Here is a 25,215-nt window from a genome sequence, read left to right on the forward strand (position 1 = left end):
CTGCTTTATGCATAGTAGGCATTTAGTAATTGTGTAAATTGAGCTCAGTCCTACTTCATACAAAATATACAATACTGACATCTTTAAAGTCCTACTGCTTTTCTTTAGTACTTCATTAAGTTGAAGAAAAGTCTTTGGGGATGGCAAAGGTAGTCCTCTCTTTTCTTTCAGCAAATGTGCCTGGGGCTTTCAGTATAGGGGTAATCATTATGTAATTTGTTAGTCAAACATTTTGTGCTAGTGATTATGTAAAGCTCTTTAAATTTAAATGCAGAAACATAAAGTATACTTGCTATTTGTGAAGTAAAAGTAATAGATGTCTCACTCAAAAACTATTTTGTGTCAATATTTATAGGTTCTGCTTTTAGGAAGGATTATTCTTTAGAATGCATTTTGTTCTTTTATATAATTTTCAGACCTATGTCTTCTCTCACTTAGGTTGCTTATGGGTGATGAACGTGTAAAGAACGGTCTTAATTTTATGTATGAGGCTCCACCCGGAGCTAAAAAAGGTAAAAGCATGGTTGCTTTATTTTTGAAAAGTCTTGATTAGGGGCAGCTAGGTGGCACAGTAGATAGAGCACTGGCACTGGAGTCAAGAGGACCTGAGTTCAAATTTGGCCGCAGACACTTGACATTTACTAGCTGTGTGACCCTGGGCAAGTCACATAACCCCATTACCTAGCCAAAAAAAAACAAAAACAAAAACAAAAAAAGAAAAGTCTTGGGGTGAGGAGGGGTCCAACTAATTATACCAAGTATTAAGGAGTGTTATACCAAGTATTAAGGAAAATTGCTTTTTAAAATGGTATTGTACTTCTACGAAGATAATTAAGTAACTAATAGATAAAAGAAGATAAAAAAAACAAATATTTTTATTGCGTAATAATACTTAATTTTGTCTTTCTTAAAAGAAAAATTCAGTGTGAACACAGATTTAATATTTTCATTTTTGCAAATATCTTTATTACTGAATACAACTCATAAAGAAATTAGAAGCATAATATTCCCATTTCAGTATGGTGGATGTGCTGAAAGTTTAAAAATGAGGAATTTAACATGCTTATCAGTAGTCTTATTTTAAATTGCTTTCAGTTATTTATTGTTGTAAAGTTTAACTCTGTGAGAGGAAGAAGCAAGGAAAAAAGAAATTGAGTTCTTTGTGAATTGCAATATGATGCCATTATAAATGACTACATATCGAATTAATAGAGTATATGATTTATATTAATGTTCTTAAACCTGTCTTTTTCATGTGTTTGATATTCAATCAAGAAAACAAAGAGGTAAAATACTATTTTCTGTTTTTCCATTTACTTTAAAATCAACAAAATGTATCATTGATTATAACATATTTTATGAAAAATTTTAAAGACTCATATTTATATTTTTAGCAAGAAGATGCAAAAGGAGAGACTGAATACAAATTTGAATGGCAGAAAGGAGCCCCACGAGAAAAGTAAGAACTGTTGTTGCCTTTTCTAAATAAAATTTATAAATCATAAAATGTATTTGTTCTTTTCCCCTTTTTTATTTCTTTTGTTGTCTCTTCCCTTCATCTAAAAAAAAAAGGGGGTGATTTTTAAAAAAATGCTTTCAGGTGACAGATCTGCTTGATCTTGGCAATTTTTTATTTAATTTACCTGCTTATTCTGCAAATTCTGGACTGTCAGACTCAATACCAGATATAATTGTGAAGTGCCTTCTCCATTGAGAATTGTTGCTTATTGTGGTTTTTATAGTTCTTTGCTTGTTGAGATGAGATAATGTGATAACCTATGAATTATAAAACTTTTTCAGATTAACTGTTACTGATGACTGAATTATTTCAAGTTTTTGCAATATGTACGTTTTCTGTACTTAATAGATATGCAAAGGATGACATGAATATCAGAGACCAGCCATTTGGTATTCAGGTAAAGGATGTCTATTTCATTTTGTCAGAATACTATTTATATTATAAATTGTTCTTTAATTATGCCATTCAGCAGAAGTGTACAGTGTGATCACTTTTACAGTGTTCACAGTACAGTTTCTGTTAACATCAGATAACAAAAGAAAATTTGAAGGTTAAAAAACAACATGAGGACACTGTTAAAACACGGGCAAGACAGTTAAGTGTGTGCAATAGGTGTTGTTTCAAGCTTTTGGTCCCTTGAGAGCTGTGGAGATTTTTTGGTCAGGATCTAGAAATGGGCTTATCAAGTCTGGGTCCCTAGCTCACCAGGGCATATCTAAGATTTTGTCGTCACCTTAGGTGTTTAGTATTTTGAATGCAGCCTTACTCAAAGCTATGGAAGTGTGCTTTGTAATTTTGTTCATATGTGTTGGTGTTTTTTGCTCCCAATAACTAAAAGAAGTCTAGAGCATCATTCATTGTGGAGAACAAGAGGAGCCAAACCTGCCCCAGCTGCAGCGTGGACTCTGATCCCTCCACACACGTAGGAAAGGGCAAAGGACTAACGGCACGCCCTGCGTAGGACCCTGGAAGTGACCTGACAGTTGGGTTCCCTCCTTTCTTGAGGCTTTCCACAGAATTCCTTCAGACCCTCCTGTAGACAGTCAGTGAGCCTGTTTTGGTTCTTCATCTGAGTTTGAGAGCTAATTTTTTAAAATATAAAAGCTCCTTGGCTCACGAACTATATAGAAACAGATAGCAGGCCAGATTTGACCCATGGGCCATAGGTTTCCAATCCCGGCCTTAAAGCAACATATTGTTTTTGGTTTTGTCTAATGACTTGAAAACTAAAAAAATAATCTGTCTCCTACTTGGGGGCTGGCTTCTCCATCCAAAATGAGTCCTTACATACAATGCAGAAAAGCTACAAAGAATTGAGTCTAGATAATTCAAGGCTGAGGGGTAACTTAATAATTGCCATATTAAAGAGGCAGTCATTCTATTACCACTTAAGATGGTGAAAAGAAACAGGCTTAAATTTCACCTTTAGAAATTTAGGTTAGATATTAGAATTTCCTTAGTTTTAAAAAAAAGCTGTTAATGACTGGATTGGAGTTGCTAAAGGAGGGTATAACATCTCTTTTCCTGGAGATCTTTCAAAATAGGTTAAAACCTATCATTCCAAAATAATTTAAATTCAGTGCTTCATAGGAATAAAGGAATTAAGATAGCAAGAAAATCTGCAAAGTATTCAGTAACCACAGCAATACTTCTGGTTCCTCAGGTGCGGAATGTGAGGTGCATTAAATGTCACAAATGGGGTCACGTCAACACTGATAGAGAGTGTCCTTTGTTTGGTCTTTCTGGAATCAATGCAAGTTCAGTTTCCAGTGATGGCTCAGGTAGGCAATGGACAGAAGATTTATTTTTTTATTTGGGTGTTCATCCAGGGCACACACAAGAAGATAAAATATGATTTTTTTTTGATTGCCTTGCTGTATTTGGATTGGTATATCACTTGTCCAAGAATGAAATTAAGATTGTATCTCTAGATCAGAAATGTTGTGATGTCAAAACTTTATCAGATATCATTTGATAAAATTAAATTTGATTTTTCTAGACCAGGAATCATTGGCCATTTAAGCACACTTGCAACGTTGTTAGGTTTGTTAAAATGGGGGGAGGGGGGAGGAACCAAGAAATTGAAATAGTTGTTTCTCACGTTCTGACTCTTCCTTTCTGAAAATAGGTGGAAAGGAAAGCCACAACCTTCTTTTCTTTCATGGCAGATAGGTTGGTGAAGTGGCTAGAATGCTAAAACTGAGGTCAGGAAAATTAAGAGTTCACGTCCTACTGCAGATACTTACTAGTTGTGTGACCCAATGAGACATTTGTACTTTAAGGTTTTGCAAACCTTACAGTCTTATGACCTTACAAAAATTATAGTTTTCTATCTTTTGTACTGCTGTGTATATAAAACTGTCATATTAAATTGGGGGGAGGGCACATAGTGGGCATGTAATAAATGCTTGTTGATTGAAACATAATAGAGGTAGTCATTGCGGCCTATCCAGAATAGTCTGAATTACATTCAGTTTGTTCAGAGTCAGGTTAGAATTGGACAATCACCAAAAAATTATTTCCACTCGGTCAGGACACAATCTAAAAGCATCAACAGAGTTTTTTCACCTCCTCCTTTTCCTCCCAAGTTTAATATTTGTCCTTTTATTAAATTTGATTTTCTGTGCCTTGGTATATTTTACCAAAAAAGATTTAAAACTGGGAAGAGACGACCTGAGTGTCTCTTTGTCTTCTTAGCAATGAGAGGCAGCAACACACAAAGGATTGTGAATCTAGAACTGAAAGGGATGTTAGAAGTGCTCTGGCCCAGACCTTTTCATTTTACAGAGCTCAGAGAAGTTATATGACAATGCCAAGGTCACGCAGAGAGATAGGATGCAAACTCAAGGCCTTCTGATTCCAAATTCACAAGCTGCACTAGCTGAGAGGCTAAACCATGTTCTGGACCCCAGGCTTAGAACAGAAGTTCAAGTCTAGTGCCAGGGATGTGGTTCCCCTTTTACCCCCAAATTAAGCCAAAACACAGATAATGCCAATCTAGCCTGTAAACAGGGCCCTCTCCCTAGAGATCTTTACTCCTTCGAGCGAGACAGATTGAGCCTCTGGGCCACAGGATGCTTGTTTCCAACGTAAAGAATTAGAGTTTAAAATGTTAGTCCTTCAGGATCAGGTTTGGCACAGTCCATAGGAGTGGAAATTAAATTCCCAATTTTCTATTGATCTTTATGAGTCTAGCTCCTTGTGTAGTAGAAGGACAGTACTGAGCGTTGGTCATTTGGTAGAGATGTTCCCTCAGGCAGACTGAACACAGTCCTTCTGACTTGAAGTCTGCATATTTGGGTTTAGATTTTGTCTCAGAGCGCTTACTCTGATGTGTTTCCATGGGCAAGGCACTTAACTTCTTGGTTCCTTAGTTTCCTCATTTGTAAAATAGAGATAATACCTGTAGTGCTTACTCGCAGGGGCACTATGAAGACCAGCCAAATGAGGTGATATATGTAGAGTATTTTATAAACTTGAAAGCACTATGTAAAACTACTGTTTCTGTTACAGCATTGCTTCTTCTCTGATTTTTAAATATTCCAAACCATGCAATTTGGTTCTTTTCCTCTTCCTATCTACCTCCCAATTTTGAGGAGGAAACAAATTTTGTATTTTTTTCTTTTCCCCCCATAATTCCCTCTTTAGTGGGCCAATATAGAAGAGGCGTTAAGGAGTTCTCTGAAAGCTTGGTAAGAAAAGTAAATGATTTTTTTCTGTAATTTTAAAAAAAAGTTTGCAGCCACTCTTCATTTCATGTGTATTTGTGTGCCTTCAGCAGTTTTACCATCAATCATAGGATCAGAATTAAATCTGCAAGAAGCCCTGGAGGTCATCCAGTCCAGTCCTCTAATTTTACTGGTAAGGGAATCAAGGCTCAAGAGGGCTGAGTAACTTGCTGTGACCCAATAGTGTCAGAGATGTCCTCTGACTCCAGGGCCATTGTGCTTTCCACTATCCTGTGCTCACAAAGATACCTCCTATAAAATGTTCTCTGCTTCTGACCGGATGAACCAAGGGCACTCTCAAGACTTTTGGGAGACTTGAAGTAGGGATGCTCCATTCATTGAGGTAGATATTTAGATCAGTGTCACTAGTAGCTACTATAGCCAGAATTGAAAGTTCTCCCCCAGAAGTATGAATAGTGGTAAAGGACTCATTCTCTTGTTTTCAGTAAATAGGGGTATTTCAGCTTCTCTTAGCAAGCGTTCAGGGGTGTCCTGTTGCCAATCAGAAACAATCTTACTCTGACAGAGATTTTTATTTTTTTTTTTAAGAAAATATTTCCTCTTTGGAGTGGAGAGAAGGAGCTCAAGTAAATGTGGTAATCCTCTCTATTTAACAAAGACCTGCTGATAGGATTTAACTCTGAGGAACTGTAGAAATAGGTAGTGTGTTCATTTGTCTTTCACTTTTCACTAAGCATGAAGAAAATTCTCTGCAAGGTCTCCCAAATTTGTATGCTTCTATTCTGTATCCTCTTGGGCCTTTCTTTATACTGAGAAAACAGTAGAATCACTTTGCAAAGTGTCGTAACTCTGAGGAGGTAGTCCCTAACTAAAAATTTTTAATTTTTTAAAAAATCTTATAACATTAATTCCTCATTATTATAATGATAGGGTTTTTTTATATTTTGTGAAGTATTTTTATATCTATAATGTCATTTTATACTTTTAACCCTGGCAAGAGTACTGGTGCATAGCTAATGCCCTCAAAACTCAGAAGAAAATAGAACTTTGGCATATAAGACTAAAACATGTGAAACAGTAATGACTAAGAAACTTACTTTAGGATAGTCCAATAAGTATAATCTTTTCTAATTGGTTCTTAGTAAGATTTTTCAAATGTCTATTTAAAATTTCTTCTGCATTTTATGAGGCAACTGATGATGATGGTGGTGGTGGTGATGATGATGATAATGATAGTAATAGCTGGCATTTATATAATACTTTAAGGTTTGTACAGTACTGTATACATGTTAACTCATTTGATCCTAACAACCTTTAAGGTAGGTGATATTATTCCCATTTTACAATTGAAGAAACTGAGGAACAGAGAGGTCCAGTGACTGGGCGAGAATGACACAGCGAAGGAGTGTTTGAGGCAGAATTTGAATTCAGGTTTTCCTGACTCCAAGGTCTGCACTCCATCCCCTATACTACCAAGTTAGTTGTCATTTTTGTCTGATATTATCCAGAATTTTATCTGATGAAAATTAGAATACGTACCCTTGATTGGCCAAGATCTTGATCAGATGGCCTCAGTAGGTCACATTTGTATTTAACAGATCCCCAAAACTGAGGATCAGTCTCAGTTACATCCCATAAAACCCATTAGTTGCCTTTCAGAAAAATCTGCACAAGTGACTGTGTTATTTGCCATATCAATCAATCAGTTCATTTAGGGTTCTGGAAAAATATTCCCATAACCCTGTGTCTGTATTGCAAAATGAAAAGAAATAGAAGAAAAATAGTAATTCCTTAATAATATACTGTGACGGTTCTCATTATTAGAGTATAAATTCTTTGAGGGCAAAAACATCTTTATTAATACCCTCACACACACACACCATTTAGTACAGTGAGTAGAATTAGAGCTCAGTAAGTATTTGTTGAACGAATTAATGAATAATGAAAAAAAATTTATCTCGTATCCCAGTCTTAACAGAGATGCATTGTGTCTGATGATGTCATCATTACTATATTTTTAGTGATTCTAAATTTGTTCTGTATAAGGCTCTTTTTAGATTATACCACTAAATAAAGCTTAATGTTTTTGACCTCAACCTTAACTACTTCTTGTGATTAAAAGCTTATGGAAAAAAAATGAGCAAATGTCCTGGGCTTATTCTTTAGCTAGTGATTTTGTAAATCCTTCTGCCTTAAGGTAGATGAACTATTGTTAAACTGTTCAGATTTCAAAAACCCAGTGTCCTGTTGTATATGCTTGAAAGATGATTTAGTGGGGTGAACTTTGTATCTGAAACAAATGTCTTAGTTAAATTTTAGCATTTTTGCTGGATCTTTCATTATAAATTATGTTTATGACATATTATTGAAGTATGTAACCTAATGACCACAGTGCTGGAGAACTGATAGAATGTTGGTTTAAGGAGTTCCAGAATATAGCTAGGGCAAACTCATTGAATTACTATAGAATTACCAGTGACTTAAATATAGTATATCTATAAATTCATGATTAAGCACTTTTTAATTTGATTGATCAGGATAGCAACTATCAGTTCATATTTATATTTAAAGTTTAAAAGGTAATAGTTTATGTATAATATCAGTCAAGTATTAAGCCCTACACATAACCTGCTATAAAGTTGACAGTATTTGAAACAATTATACTAAATTATGTAGAGACTTTTTTGATTACAGTAAAGGTTTAGACTAGTTGGAGATAATTTCATCAAAAGGGTTTTTTGGGGAGAGGGCCCTTTAATAAAGGATAGGCAAGATTTATGTATGTAGAAAGAAGTGGAGAAGGCATTCTAAGATTGGAACAAATGTGGTAAAGTATAATTTTACCTGCATTAAGAACAATAAAGGGCCTGGCCTGGCCTGAACAGAACATAGACTCAAGTGGTATTTCAAAATAAGGTTGAATAGAATCCAGATTGTAGAAGGCCTGAAAGTTGGGCAGATGAGTTTGGACTAGATGTGATAGACAGTAAAAAGCCATTAACAGGTTGTTGAGCAGGAGAGTGACATGGTAGAAGTGGTATTTTCGAAAAGGAACTTAGGCTGACTCTCAGACATTGATCAACCTGATGCTATTCATGAGATCATACATTTTTCTTAGAGTGCTTGTCCAAGTTCTGAATCACTAGAACCAGCTAGAGAATTAGCAGGTCTGTTTATTTGTTGTGGTCTGATAGATATCTTCAGAGGTGGAGAAATCAAGTTTCTTTGCCTTTTCTCTTTACGGAGGAAAATGTTAGGGAGGCATCTTACAAATTGGTACAAATGTTAGGGAGGAACTTAGAAATCTAGAATCCTAATCCTTCCCAAACTATATTTTAAGACTAGTAAGCTGGAGGTACTACACCAAGTGGTTATAAATGCACAAATGCACTGGGCCAAATTAACAAACATAGATAAATCACTGAGACCAATGGGAGAGAATTGGAGGAACTCATGGGTGAAATTATAGCACTATTGATTGAAGTATGTAACCTAATGACCACTGTGCTGGAGAACTGATAGAATGTTGGTTTAAGGAGTTCCAGAATATAGCTAGGGTAAACTCACTGAATTACTATAGAATTACCAGTGACTTAAATATAGTATATCTATAAATTCATGATTAAGCACTTTTTAATTTGATTGATCAGGATAGCAGCCATCAGTTCATATTTATATTTAAAGTTTAAAAGGTAATAGCTTAAATAGCCTATCTACTTTTTTTTAAAATGGTCAATATTTTATCCACATAAAAATTGCCAGTGACCAGAGCTACATTTCTCATTCAACTCAGGTGTCTGTCTCTGAAAGCGGCAGGAAGACAAGTACTGTGGAAGAATGTGGTTATTTTTCTTCCCTTAAAAGTTGGAGACATACTATAAACATCCTTATTTCTCTTATTAACCTATTATAAATGTTTCATCTGTAAATGTGTCTAAACCTTTTCCCAGTCTCTTTATGTTTTCAGTATGTACCTCTTTTTAGTGGTAATATAATGAACTTCCAAAATATTACCCACTGTGTAAAATACTTTAAATTTTTGTTTTCAGTTTACCTCTATCAAAGTTCTAGGGGCAGCCAGTTCAATTTAATTTATTCTGGACTCTGATGAAGGAAGCTGTGTTCTTTTTACAAACTGTTCCTAATTTTATAGGCTTTGATTTTATTCCCTTTTAGTCTTCTTCATCTTTCCAGATTAAAGAATCCTAATTTTTAGCTTGTTATGTAGAGCAGCTGTCTTGATCAATTGAGATGCCCTACTAAATCTTCATTAGTTCTATCCTATCTTTGGTCACTTACAAATTTGGTTTCGTTGTTTGTCCTTACGCTAAAAGAACTATTACTACCCTTTCAGTTACCTGAAACTTAAATTATTCTGAGCTTAAGATGTACCAAGAACACCCTAAATGGGGTCACAAAGAGTCAGACACGACTGAATGGAATGCAGACTCTAGAATCTTAAGTTTTTTCTAACTTGCTTCTCAAGTACATTTTCCATTTCTTCATGAAAATACTAAGCAAATATACCTACAACTATTAAACTTTACACTTTATTCTATATACCTATTATGTCTGTTTCATAGGGTACTATAAGATGCTTCATAATTACTTAATAAAGGGAGCTTACAAATCCAGAATGAAAGAAATAGATTGTGGATTTATATGCTTTTTCAGAAGATCTGTGTTTTTTATTATTAAGTTCTTCTAATCATGCCCATAAAAAAACACTTTTCTACCTTAGACCATCTTCAGGAGTCACTGTTGGCTGAAAATGCATTGTTTTGTGGCCAACCTTCTGGAGCAATCTCTCCAAACTTAACTCGTCAGCTCCTGAGATAAGGGGTATAGTACAGAATCTGTACTCAAAGCCTTTCCAGCTTAGTTTAAAAACCCATATTTATGTTTGTGAACTTTAGTGAAAGCAGATATGCTTAGTATAAAATGTAGTAAAATCTCACAATATAAAAGTCATTCACATAATGCATTTTTATCTACTCTATCAAAGCTTGAGTTTAATGCTTGATTGTGTTTCCTTTACTGTAATTTTTACTTTGAATTTAAATTCCTAGCTCTTTGCAGTGCAGATAAAGAAAATTAGAAAAGATATGAGACTGTGTATCCCAGAATGTATATTAGCTCAAATAAATACTAGCAATAATACAAAGTAAATGATCCGAATTTAAATGCATAGTCAGTAAATTTTTTAAAAAGTTCTTAAGGGATTTGAACTTGCTCACATTCAGTGTTGTCAATTTATATAATAGTCCCTTGAGAGGAAGATTAGACTAGGGCTGGCCTTGAAATCAGGAAGACCTGCCGTTAAGTTATGCCTTCAATGCATACTAACACTGACAGGGGGCAAGTCACATAACTTCTCAGTGTCCAGGGCTACACTGTGTTATCTCTATCTACAAGAAAGTTACTTACAGTGTTGAAATTACAAGTCTAAACCCCCCAAAAGAGTCCTTTATCATTAAATACTTTCATACTTTGCAGAGCATTTTCATATATATTATCTCTACAGAAATACATAACATAGTTATCAGAGAGCTAGCACCAAAATTCTTCAGAAGAAAGGTATTTTACAAAAAGGAAGATGTACGTAAGATTCCTGATTTCATATGCAGTCATTCTTTTCAGTTCTACTTTGTATATGAAGTGCTCCTTGTTTGGTCCTAAATGCAGAATTTTTAAAAATTTAGAGAAAGGTACTTTATGAATCTAAATTATACTCCAAAAATTAAGATACTTTGTGATGTTAATTTAGTTTAATTGCATGTTATACATAAAGCTATGTATATAACACAGTTTGCCTTAATTATGAATCATAAATACCAATGGGAGAACATTAATAAGTCTATCATTTAGACTTTTCTTGACATGACTTTTTTTTTTTTTAATTTAAAGGTTTAGAGTTTCATAGTAGTAGGTTAAAATCCATTGAAAGAACTGGGGATGTGTTTTTGGTTATAAAAATATGGTATTGCTACCTGAACCAAGAAGAGACAAAGCAGAGGAAGAAAATTATAGACCAATATCTGTACTAGTCATTTCAATATATTAAACAATATATTAGGCTGGGAGGGAGTGGAGGGAGGGGTGGGCCGTGCTAGCTGTCTTCCAAGTATCTGAAGGGCCATCCTGTGGAAGAGGAATTATACTTGTATCATTTGGTCTCTGAGGGCAGAAGGAGGATCAATGGGTGGAAGTTGGAAAGAGGCAATGTCAGGAAAAATTTCTTAACATTTAGAGCGGTCCAGAAGTGGAATGAACTGCCTAAAGAAGTGGTGGGTTTCCCCTTCTTGGAGGCCTTCAGGCAGATATATTAAGGAGTGAGGATTCTTTTTGACATGTGGGTTGACCTAGATGGCCACTAAGGACCCTTCGACTTATGTGATTGCCAGTTTCTTTTTCTTGTTGTAATGAAAAGACATAAGTGGGGAAGAGTTAGAAATGTAGGTTACTGTAAGACATGTACATATTGCCTGGATATGTGAAAAAAGCCTGGAGTCCTTAAAATTGCGAAAAAGTTTGTCACGTCTAAGAGTTGGAGAAAGACTAGTGATATTTCTTACAATATTCTAAGTATCTAATCTCCATAAGACATGTCCTCATTATGACCGAGTCATCTGGTAAAAAAGTTTTTTAAATGGTGATGGAATTTTGTCTGTTGTAATCTTCAAACAGTATTTTTAAATTGTAAGCCAGCAAACATATTGTGATTTATAAATGAAGTGGAATGTTATTGTACTGTAAGAAATGACAAATTGAGGAATTCAAAGGAACGTGGAAAGATTTATATGAACAATCAGATGGAAAAGCAAAATGAGAGAGTTGTATGTTATACACACACACATACACACGTATGCGCAAACACAGTGACTACAGTAATGGAAACAAATACGTCACTGAAAAGCAGCTAAATTCAGATTACCAGGTGAATAGCTGATAAAATGCACCTCCGTCTTCTCATAGAGGTTGGGGTTTTGGATGCAGAATGCTGTATATATTGCCAATTGCAGTCACTGTGTGGTTGGTTTTGCTTAGCTGTTTCCGTTTGTTCAGTGGAGAGAGAGAGAGAGATTGAGAAATGACTGTGATGTAAAAACAAAAGGCATCATTGAGACTTTAAAAATCAATAAAATTATAAACCAACAATTTTGTTCCAAATTAGAAGAAATGTTCATTTGAAATTCATAAGACACACATTTTATGATGCATTGAAAACTGGAAGTTTGGTTGGTTGATTGGGGGGGAGGGTTGTACATAAACAAGTATGCATAGAGAGCTTTTTTAAAAAAAATTTTTTTTACTTCTTTAGACAGCTAAGAGTTATGACAGCTATAAATAATCACAAATAGGATTATCGTAGAAACATGTCTTTAACTTTCACCATCCAATTTCTTATAGAAATGTAGTGGAGGCAGATACATTTCACTGTACAATATAAATCATTAAATTGCATTTGGTGCGATACAGTTCCGGACTTGGAATCAGAAGACCTGGGTTTCAGTCCTAGCTTTGCCACTTAATAGATGTGTGTGTGACATTGGGCAAGTCACTTACTAACGTAACAGATTTAGAGTTAGATTATCCAATCTCCCTCATTTTAAAAATGAGTAACTGAAGGACCTGTAAAGGATAAGTGACTTACCCAAGATCACACTTCTTAGTGATGTGGTTCTAAATCCAACTCTTTGTGCTGTGGACCTCTATATAAGAATATACATAAACTACCCTACAGGAGTCTAACTCTTTATAAACCTTAAGACAGTATATAAATGTGAGCTCTGAAGAGTATGGATATAAATGGACGGTTTTCTTTAAAATCTCTTCACTACATATGCTTAATGTCATGAATTTAGATTTTTAATTCATTGTGGATTTAGGTAGTTTCTTTTAAGGTAGTTGGAGCTTAGTTCACTTTTTAAAAATGCTAAGTAGATGCTCCATTGAATTGCCCACCTTTAAGGTTGGCCTGAACAACTTAGCTGTAACCTTTAGAAATTCTTGTCTGATGATAATAGAAACTCCAAGAGCTTCTCAGAAACAAAATCAAAGCTATACTGTATCAAACAGGAAAGCAAGTAATAACAATCCTGTATTCCAAGTTTGAATGCCAAGAAAAATAAACTGACCAATTTCCTAATCCACTTGCTGATTTGAGCTAAAAAATACAATCTTTTCATTTTAAAAAAATCACCTATTGAATAATGTCTCACCAGTGAATAGAGATTATTTTTGCAATAAGGCAATTTCAGTGGATGTGGTTATCATGGGATAATCACACCCCTGCGGTACAGCCTTGTGTCTGTAATCTCCCAGGAGTGTAATTATTTCATGATAACCGCACCCCCTGGTGTTGCATTATTTCTATTATGAAATTCTTAGTTTAGTATATAAAGTAACTTACTTTGATCACTTGAAACTGTAAGGTAGTGTTAGAATGTTCCAGCTGTGAGGTTTACAGAGACCATCTATAAGATTTACTACTCCTTTACAAAGTTAAATTAGGCAATCAAAATGCTTCTTTGTACTAAGCTGGTTTAGAATGTTTTCTACTGATAAGATCTTCTTAACTTTCCGTTTTCATCATCAAGATAACAGCAAAAATTATATGTGAAATGTGTAAGTTTCAGCAACAAATTGAAACCACATAAAATGTTTATATTAAAATATAGTTCATTAAATGTCCACTAAGACTACAGCCCTAATATTCCCCCATAAATGTTAGCATTTCTTATTTATATTCTTATTGTGCATGGCAACTTAGCTATCAGTTCTTTGTTTTTAAATCGAATGTTCTCAGTACAGCAGTTCCTTTTAATAATAATTCTCTTTTAATTTTACTATTTAAATACAGCTGAAATTTGTTTTACTATTGGTACATTTTCTAATACACCAAAAAGTCCTTAATAGGTTAAATCTCATAATTATGCTCTTTTCTCAAGAGCATAAGACATAAATATAGCGATTCTTCATTAAATGAAAAGGATAGTTGAATTCCAATCAAGTTGACCAGTTACTGAAGCTTACTTTTTCATTGGAAGTTAGTGGTATCTCACCTTCCCATGTGCAATCATTTTATTAATCTAAGGGAAGCTATGTGGTGCAGGGTGGAAGGAAAGTAGGATTTGGCACTGAAGAACCTGGACTCAATCCTGACTGAGCCTCCTACCACTTGTATGATTTGAGGTATGTCACTTAAATTCCCTGTGCCAAAGTTCCTTTGTATGTAAAATAAGAGGATTGGACTGGATGACCTCTTGCTTTAAATCTTAAATCTATTGGGGGGGGGGGGCAAATTGCACTGATGAGACACACAGTGAAAAGAATGTTGGCTTTGGAGTTAGCAGGCCTGGATTTGAATTCTGGTTTGCTATTTACCGTGTGCTCTTGGGCAGCACTCAGCCTCTCTGGGCCTTAATTTCTTTTATTGATAAAATGAGAGAGGGCTAACAAGGTGATTTCTGAGACCCCCTTCTAACTCTAAATCATCTGTGGCCTGTGAATTCTGTATTTCTGTGGTTATTGTAGTACTTCTAAGTACCACAAGTTATGGCATTCTAGAATTAGTCATTCTACTTTAGCCCCACCATTTAGTCCTTCCAGAAAAGTTAAGCTCCATATCCACTAAGACTGCCCACCTAAACCAGGTCATTTTTTCCCTCCATTTGACACTTACTTGCTATGTAACCCCAAGCCAATGATGTCTCTGAGCCTTCATTTTCTCATCTGTAAAATGAGATGATGATACATGCACTGCCCACCTAACAGTATTGCTGTGAGGAAAGTGTTTTGTAAACTTCAAAGCATTATATAAATGAGTTATTAATATTGTTTTCCCTCTTTTCTACCAACTGAGCACTTACCCCCAAAACACAATCCTGACTAATATATTATACTTCCTCAAGTGATTGTAAGCTCCTCAGGGGCAGTGACCATTTTGCATTTGTCTTTGTTCCACCCCACCCCAGTCTAGCTCAGTGGATTTAATTGGATTGGATTAGCAAGAAACCAACAACACTCTGCTGGGTCACTAGCTTGCAAGATCATGTTGTTAGAAAAATGAGATAAAAAAATACAATACATATATACTTCAGGGATTCATTATTTCATTAGTGTTAGTATTACCTCCACTGATAGATGTTATAGAATAAGTGATATTAATTTTACAAACACATTAATCATTTGATGACCAGCTTTTTGGTGATGTCTCAGATGATGGATAAGCAGTCCGTTGCTTGACCCATTTTTTAAAAAATCTTTATTGGTTGGTGCATCCTCCCAAAGTTGTGCTTCACTGGTAGAGCCTACCAAGACCCAGGTTGGCCTGTATGCTACAGTGAGCACCAACAGAGTAAAACTTGAAACCCCTAGAATTTCATTAATTTGAATCAGAGCCAAATGTATTGAATTAGTTTGCTTGATTTTAGTTTCTTGAATTTGAAATCCCAGGCTCAAGTTGCCATATATTGCAGTACCTATGTAATTTTAAAATAATGCCACAAAATGTTTTTATAATAAGACTCTCAGATGTCCATTGAGTTGCATAGAATTGCATGTAGTTTAAATTTTAATTATGTATGGAGTATATTAATGTCAACCATGGATACTAAACAAGATGTTGGTTTTGTTGCCTGTAGCTGGCATTTGGCCCGTTTCACATTTTGATATTCAAGGTATCTGAAAATGTTGAAACAATCATATTCTGTTCAGAGAGGAGTGTTGCAGATTTGGGACATCATTCTAAAAGTAGTCCTTTTTCTGGATGGAAGAGGTTCATATTTAGCAGATTGTTAGTGAAGAAGGGTTTACTCCACTGATGAAGAATTGTCTGTGGAAGGAACTACGCCCTCTTTTCCATTGAAAGGACCCTGTTGCCTCAGGGGGAGATGATTGGCCAAGAAATTTCACAGAATTTATCTGATCGTAAGTTTTAATAAACATAGACAGACATCTAGAAAAGTGCCTTAGCAACCCTCTGTGCTCATAGAGACTCTGATAGGCAGAGAAGCAACTCTAAAAATTCCACCTGACTCTGCCATAGAGTTATCTAATGGCCACTCCCTCAAGAATTGGAAATCTTACTGGGATAGCTACTAAGACAGACCAAAATCTGGCAGAATTTCATAATAGAAATATTCTTTATGCAAACAAACTAAGTAGCAGAAAAATGGTTCCGAAAGCTAATAAATGAATGAATGAATGATTGGTTCATAGCTGAGTCAAACTGAGGATACAGTTTCTGTCTCTGTCTTTGTTTTCATATGTAGTGAACTAGTCAGAGAACCAGCTGTATTTTTTGTATTTAAGGAAGCTTAGTGGAAAATGAATATTAACGTACACAGGAGAAGACAATATGAGAAGCTTGTCAAGTTAGAGAAGTACAAAGCCAGACTGGTAATGCCACAGTGCTCCGAAGGTCTGAACACTAATAATCATGATAATAATTTGTAAAATCTTTGACCATTTTACTTTAAGCCATTACCAGTGACTAAACCATTTGAAACTGTTTTTAAGCATTATCATAATTCAGCATGATTAGATTTGTTATTAAAGTGGCTGTAACACAAAATTACATTGTGATCTACTAGTTAATTGTAGTACTATTATATCATAGAATTAATTTCAACTCTGTTTTAAAGAAATATGAGGGGTGGTAGAAGCTACATCTTTCCTAATATCAGAAGCATATTATGATGTGTGTGTTCCACACCCACCTGTAACATAAGCCCTCACATCATTCTCTCGTATTTTTTTTGGTACATCCTGCTAAAATCATATTAGCTACTCACAATCTGCAGGCTCCATGTCAAGAGTAAGCTTGTGACTAAGTAGAAGGAGGAGGAAAATAACTTGGTACAACTAGTGAGCTAGTTGACTTCTACCCAAATCACCTGTGGATTTTGAAGAACACTTGTTTATTCCTTCTGCTCTGTAAAGCAGCCTAAGCTTTTACATGTTTCCCACTCATAAAAAAATAATCTATTCATAATATAACTTGTAGACATGATACTTTATATAGAAGGAGATATAGATCTACACACACACTCACACACACACACACACACACACACACACACACACAGGGGAGGCAAAAGAGATACTGGATAGAGTGCTAAACTTGAAGTCAGAAAGACCCACATTAACATTCTCATCCTGTCTTTAACACTAGCTGTGTGACCCATGGGCACACTTCTTAGCCCTTCTGAGCCTCTACCAACTGTCTAATGGGTCTTTGATGTATTGCTGTGTATATCTTTATTTTTAAGATAAGCTATATTTGAAGTCTTATTTTAGTTTGCTAGAACATATCAGAACTCTGGGCTCCTGCTTTAATGAAGTGATCACATATATTCCTAGCCCTGTGCTAGATAAAGAAAAGTTATCTCTGGCTTCCAGGGATATAATCTAATTATAGGATAAAACCAGTCACCAAGGTCACAAACTTTATTCTGTGGACCATATTAAAAACAACAACAACAACAAATAAGATAGCATGAGATAAACACTATATTCACTGCAGTTATGACTACAAAGAAAAATCTTTTAGGTTATAGTATATCCCAGATAGTGCAGAGAAAATGAAAATAGTAAAGAGGAAAGGGTTAGCACAGAACTATAAATCTGGAAGGGTTTTCCAGACAATGCCTAGTCACCTAAAACAAGTTCAAAGGTAGAAGACAGTAGCAATATATAGATGTGTATACCCAAGCGTTTGATGTATGTAACAAGGGCTACTGAGCTCATTGTCTTGTCTGTGTCCTCTCCTAAGCGGGTAAATTCTGTTTTTATTTTTTTCTCCATCATAAAGCATTAAGGCTGAAATTGACCTGGAAGATAATTGAGTACAGTTTCTTAATTTTACAAATTATATAGCTAAGGACCAGAGAAACTGAGTGACTTTCTGAAGATCATACCGCTAATTGGTGGTTGAGACTAAAACCTAAGTCTTTAGAGTACCTACCAGAGTACCAAAACTAAAACAATTCATAGTTTAATGAAGGGAAAATGCTGAATCCCAACACAGTAATTCCTTTATGTTGGTGTACCAAAAATTTGTTTGGCCGTTGCCTGATCATACTTTCACAGAAAGTACTGCTGTAAATATTTGGTTGTATATGGCGATCCTGGTCTCTTTTAATGCCAGGGCCTTCCCTTTTCTGTTATCTCCAGTTTGTCCTGTAGATTTCTTTTTTGCACATAGTTGTTACATGTTGTCTCCTCAATTAGACTGAACTAACTCCTTCTGATCAGGGATTGGTTTTTTGACCTTCTTTGTATCCCCAGCACTTAGCACAGTGCCTGGCACATGTAGGTGCTTAATAAATGCTCACTAACTTATTGAATGATAACATCTCCTTTATATTTTATGTTCTTTTTTCCAAATATCTTTGAAATTTATCTCTTCCTTGATAACTCCAGTGCCATCACCCAGATTCAGGCTAAAGTCAATAATGAAGTATTAAGTACATACTCTGTGCCAGGAACTGTGCTGGGTACCTGTGTTAGAGCTAAGAATGAAAGTCACTCTTCTAAAGCAACTTACATCCTAAATAGACATACATGCATATGAAGTTAATACAAATATATACAAAGTAGTTAAATGTGAAGGTAGTAACTATTGGGAAAATATTAATAACTATTAGGAAAAGAACTTCAAGCTTCAAGATGGTACTTGAACTGCTTCTTGAAGGAAGAGGGGGACCCAGTTGAGATGGAGTTAAGGAGGGAATGAATTCCAGGCATATTCCTTATGTCAGTTACTTCTCTCTCTTTTTTTTTTTTGGTGAGGCATTTGGGGTTCAGTGACTTGCCCAAGGTCACACAGCTAGTACGTGTCTGACTTCAGGGCCCGTGCTCCATCCACTGCGCCACCTAGCTGCCCCTGTCAGTTACTTCTCAGGATCATATAGCCACTATGTGGCAGAAGCAATACTTGAACACATTCCTTAGTGACTCCTAGGCTGGCACATAATCCATAGGCTACGCTACCTCTCAAACCCTAGTTTGTCTACATTCAGTTCAGTAATAGAATTTTCATAAGCACAACCAATTTTAGATTGGAGAAGGAAATGGCAAACCACTCCAGTATGCCAGGAAAACCCCAAATGGGGTCCTGAAGAGTCAGACATGACTGAACAACAACAACAAAAAATAGATACAAATATGAATAAGATGTGGCCTTTAACCTCAAAAGCCTTTTCATCTTCGCTTTTTAAAGTCTAGTGATCAAAGTACAGTATTCTAACGAGGGGCTGATTAATATATGCTATAAATTGCTTCCTCTTTCTTCATGTCATTATCTTTTTCATATGTGTTGTCTTGGATTTTTTCACAAGGATACTACAGAGCTGTTAGATTCATTCAGTCTGTGACACCGTTCCATACTTCTACACATCTACCTTGGGTTCCCTATTTGTGTCTAGTGTAGTGAACCTCTGTCTATGCTGTTTGAAGGGGAGAGAAAGTAGTTGTCCTGAAATGCACTTGTACCTATTAAATTTAATTCTGTTTTGAGGGACCACTTTGCCACGTTGTCAGTTATCTAGCCTTAACTTACACGCAGCTGATCCCATCTCTACCATTCCACTCAAACTTTAACTGTCTTCCTTTGTCACAGGGTAGAGTTCCACTGGAGGTAAGAGACTGTATTGGGAAATGACTAGTGTGAAAAACAAAAGAAATAAGATAAAAAAATTTTAGATTGAGTGATGATGAATAAGACAGCCAAGTGTAATTCACTCACCTCTAACTACAGAGGCTCCCTAAGGTGGACAACAATGAAATCATCAAGGCTTTTCTAGAACATGTTGATATGAACAATTATAACATGGCAATTTTGTCCTAGGATAAAGTTTCATATTTCCTTGCCTTTTGTGTATCTTTCAGAAAACATTTAGGGGTAAATTAAATGTTGAATTTCTTCTTAACATTGAACATTTTAATAACAATTAAATTGACTTTCTTCCCCATGAACTCAGATAAGCACAATAAGAGGCCCTATTGTTCTCAGCATCCATGAAGATGAACTGGCAATGTGTCAGGAAAATTCCCAGTATGAAAGAGTTTTATTACAATCCAGTACAATTGGTTCTTGCATAACCCTTAGAAAATCATACATAAAACATTTTCATTTATATAAATAAAAATCACCCACACACTCTATTAATAACTAGTTCACTTTTTATTTGGAACTTATATGTTGCTTGTTCTTACTGTGAAATTTTTGGGAGAACTGTTCACTTAGACTTTCTTAAAAGCAAAAATTCTGTGATCACATTAGGAAACAAATATGATTCCTAACGATTCCTCCTAGTCATAAATCCCATTCCTGAGCTTTTACATGTAAGTGGCAGCCCTAAAACATTCTTTTAAAGTCAGTGACAGGGATGGCATGCAAACTTAGTAAAGGCGGTTTAGCACTTTTTTTTTTAAGTTAATGCTTAATGTGCCACATCAGATTTTATTTTTAGTTATGTTAAGGTCTTTGAAGGATTTTTTTTTTCAACAAAGATCTTTTAAGCCTATAACTTCATAGATGTCACTGTGCTAAACAAATAGAAAGACATAGGTCCTTAAATAACTGAAAAGCAGTAACCAGACACATCCATGTTTCCTTATTCTATTCCATTAGCTGGCAACAGGTTTGTGCACAATGTCAGTGATGTCCCATTTAAAAGGACTACCACTTTACAAAGTGTCACTCATAGTATCAGGAATGGGGGAAGGAGTTCCTCAGAGACAGTCGGCAACAATACAACACCTTTCCTCCTGCCAATCAACACCTCTGTCTTCCAGAGTCAGCACCACAGAGCCTGGGTGGAAGCCGTGATCAACTGGAAGGTCTTTTTAGTTTAAATAATGAAACACATTTGACCTTGAGAGGAGTAGGTACACCTCCTTCTAGTAGTGAAATCAAGAATGTGGACTGGAACCTTCACTGTGTGCCACAGAAAATCTCTGTGTATCAAAATAATTATAGCTCACATTTAAATGATGCTTTGCTCACAAAAACAGAGGAACTGAGGCCCAAGAGAGATAAAATGATTTGCCCACACTTAACACTATTCACTCTGTCAGTCACGTACACTATGTAGTACTGGCAATTTTCTAGGCTTTCATGCATCTTATGACCACATGTTTTTTCAAATTTTGTAAAATATTTTATTTTTGTGATATAATTTCAGTATTTTATGTGGAGGGTTTACACTTTAGAGCAAGAACTTAACAATATTGAAATCACGTATCTTTGAAATACTAAGAGAAAATGATCAAATTTACATTTTGCTACTGAATATTTTCAACTGAGAGGTACCCCGGCATAGTAGATGGAGAACTGGCTTCAAGGCGGGAGAGCTTGGCTTTAAGTCCCTCCGCTGAAACATGCTAGCTTTATGTACTCTGGGCAAGTAATTTAATCGCTGAGTATCTCAGGCAAGCCTCTAAGAAGATATTGCAGAATATTCATTGATCTTCGTTGGACAATGGGGTTTTCTCACTAGAAGTTCCATATACAGATGAAATCACATATCTGGACCAAAAAAAAATTACTTGTCAATGGCCATTCCTCTGTTTTGTTCTTTTTCTTGGTTAGTCTGTCTAGTTAAGGGGTTCTTAACCTGGAGTCCCTGAACTTGTTTTGTTTTTACTGATTTAATAACTATGTCAGTAGAATTGGTATCCTTTGTAATTTTCAGAATTTTATTTTTATTCACTTTAGCTATTATTCTTAGAGGGTATCCATTGGTTTCACTGAACTGCTAAAGGGGTCATTAACACAAACCCCTGGGGTAGCTAGGTGACTTGGTGGATAGAGTACCGGCCTTGGAGTCAGGAGGACCTGAGTTCAAATCCAGCCTCAGACACATAACACTTACTAGCTGTGTGACTCTGGGCAAGTCACTTAACCCCAATTGCCTCACCAAAAAAAAAAACAAACAAAAAAAACCCCCACAAACCTCTAATCTTGTTTTTTACGTATAGAATTTGAATTTCAAGTGCTACCTAATTCTGTTTCTGATTATAAATTGCAACAAACTTAAACAAAAGTCAGATCATGTGAACATTTTTGAAGCGATTTGCACATTGTATATATAGGTTATTTATTGATTTAGCTTTCTGAGTATGCCATCTGTGTGCTCTAAAATACTGAGACTAAACCCATAACTGGTGCTAGTGCTGGTGCTGGTGCTCCATAGTAGCCTGCTAGGGTTGATCTCACTGGTGGGAACTTTATGAAGTTCCCATCAGGTTGCTTTCTATGATGACCCAGTGAGATCAGTAGGAAAGTTGAACTTGGTGAAATTGTTCTCAGAGATGATCCAATAATAGATCCCTCAATAGGAGTTCAACCCAATTAAAGAATCTGGAGAAACAAGGAAGTGTAATCACTAGGGGCTTTTTCTGCAAACTCCATTGTCTTTAGGGTGATTCTACCAAGTTCCATCTGGAAATAAGACAAATGCCCATCAATTATCTTTATCTATGAACTATACAAGCAGCTTAGCTAACAGAAAAATAGTCATACCAGTTTCACTGTTCAAGAAGGCTAAGGCCCTTCGATTTGAATTACAAGAGAAGCATATAGAATTAGGAGATGTGTTCAAAGCTGACAAATGATTTCACCAGCATCAGGATTTTTAGATATGGTCAATGCGGGAATTTGTTTTGCTTCACAATGAAACATGAGTTTTGTTTTTACTTTTTCAGTAGGGGTTTGGGAAGTTTGAAGAGAGGAAAAACATTTTTGTTAATTAAAAAAAACTAAAATGTAATATAACTACCACACGAAAAACAGCCATTTCTGTTTCCAAGCTAGAGAGTTTTCATCTATATTTGTCTTAACCTGTTTTGTATCATAAATTGTAAACTATAAAGAGCAGAGATTGTTTTTCAGTTAATGTATGATCACAGTTTGACATGCTAAGTGTTTAATAAATATAATTTAACCCTACTTATTCCAGTCTTCAAACAGAGTAGTTGATGATGCTAAAGATGAAGTATCTTTTAAGAATTCATCGTTATTTACATCTCTTTTCTTGTTCAGAAATAAGCATGATATAGTGGAAAGCATATTAGACTTGGGGTAAAAAGGCCTTATTTCCAGTCCCATCTCAGATGCATAATAACTTTGTATTCGTGGTCAAGTCACTAACCTCTTTGATCCTCAGTTTCCTGATTTGTAAAGTGGGGATAATACTTGCACTAGTTCATATAGGGTTGTAATAAGCAAAGAATTGTAAATTGTAAAGAAAATATCATTAACCAATTCACAGCTGCTTTATTACTACTGCTACTTGCTAAATAGAAAATCATCATTGATTCTACTAGCAGATTACAGAATTGTAATTACAGAAATGAGGAAGTCTTATTAGAAATAGTAGTCTCTCCAACGAATCCCCAAGGACATAGATATCATGTATGGTAAAAAATTATGTTAAATGTAAACAAGTGATTGTATTTTTCCTGTACTTCATATGTATGAGAGCAAAACAAAATTTTGTCACATTCTTTTTCTCTTCCTTTTCTTCATGGTCCTGATTCTTTATTGCTTTTGTCACCTGCCATTGGTCGGACTTTTTGTTTGGGGGATGGGATTTTGAATAGCGGGGGGCGGTTTGTGAGCAGAACCCTTTATGTTGCAAAAGACTAAACTACAATGTCTAAGGCTGCTTAAGAGGAGTGTTCATGTACAATTTTATCACAGATGCTCTTCTCTGAGCAAAGATTTTTTTTTTAACTGCCAAGACTCTTACATTGAATGAGACCCGTCGAGAAGAGTTTTATAGAAGTGGATTATAACCACTAGTATGGTGGTAAAGGGAAAAAAAAGTTATTTTATATTTTTGTGTTGAAAAATATTTATAATATATCCAAAACAATATCAGAACCATTTTATTCAATTCTTTATCATCAAAATTATATCTCGGTTTGTGTTTATTATCCTCAGTGTGCAAAAAGGCCACACTGAAGGTTTCACATAGCCCATGCTTCCCATCTTTGATTCTGCAGAAAACATTTAATTGGGATGATAAAGAAGTATTAATTTTAGCAGGGAGGGGGCCGCTCGGGGAATGGGATCACAAGGTTTTTTTATTAGAAGGGTCTTTAGAGATCACATAATCCAAATCCGTCATTTTGCAGATGAGGAAACTGAGGCCTGGGGAAGTTAAGCGTTGCTCTAGGTCAGGATTAAAATTCAGGTCTTTAGATTCCAAATTCTTTCCACTAGATGATGCCTGCTGACATTTGTTTAAGTTGTAGCTAGTCCATACTAAGAATAATTAACAAGAAAAAAAAAAAGGACTTTCATTTGCTTGGAGTAGTTATAAGTACCACAGTAAAGTTGATGTAGAAACCATGTTTTCTAAAACTTCTTATAAAAATTACCCATCTTTTGATGGGAAATGATGAAATTAGTAACCTCTCATCATAATGGAAATGTTCTTTGGTCCTATATAAGTAATAGTACACTGAGTGGTTTTTTCAGCTTAATTCCTAATATATTAACTTGCTCAATTCATTTGTTGTTTAATGAAATTGTTGACAAGTAAATGTGATTTTGCAATTTTAGCACAGAAATTTTCTGTTTTGTAAATTATACTCTTAAATAATGAAGTTCAGATACCCACCTAAATGAATGCATCATAGAATGTTTAAACCCATTAAAAGTGTTTAAACCTGTGTGTAACATTGTTAAGGTTAACAAATTGTACTTGACTTAAATGCAGCTAATGGGAGTAGCAATAAAAATTCAGTTTTTATTTAGGAATTTCTCATTTTTGGTTCCTATCAGATTTCATATAAGCATATTGGATTAGTTGAAATAATTTAAAACAATTAGTGATTATTAAATTTCATGAGTAGGAGAAAGTAAAGCAACCCAGAAATCCCTATATTGAGAAGACTCCCATCTCCATAAATAATTAGAATGAAGTGTAAATGTTTATTACTATATTTAATAGATATTAATTTTATGTATTTACTTTTTTCAGTAGATTA

The 25,215-nt window shown here is 35.2% G+C and overlaps 1 protein-coding gene across 1 annotated transcript in view; it reads left to right on the forward strand.

The window, feature by feature from the left end:
- The window catches only part of CIR1 (corepressor interacting with RBPJ, 1), a 35,204-nt gene that overhangs the window by 4,570 nt on the left and 5,419 nt on the right, over positions 1-25,215 (forward strand). Inside the window, exons 3-7 of the mRNA XM_027865822.1 lie at positions 439-512; positions 1,276-1,286; positions 1,395-1,459; positions 1,868-1,916; positions 3,183-3,300. Of these exons, the coding sequence (XP_027721623.1) occupies positions 439-512; positions 1,276-1,286; positions 1,395-1,459; positions 1,868-1,916; positions 3,183-3,300 (317 nt within the window). The remainder of the gene's footprint in view (positions 1-438; positions 513-1,275; positions 1,287-1,394; positions 1,460-1,867; positions 1,917-3,182; positions 3,301-25,215) is intronic.

This window comes from Vombatus ursinus, unplaced genomic scaffold, assembly GCF_900497805.2.
Source record: "Vombatus ursinus unplaced genomic scaffold, bare-nosed wombat genome assembly UNPS02014779.1, whole genome shotgun sequence".
Lineage (NCBI taxonomy): Eukaryota > Metazoa > Chordata > Mammalia > Diprotodontia > Vombatidae > Vombatus > Vombatus ursinus.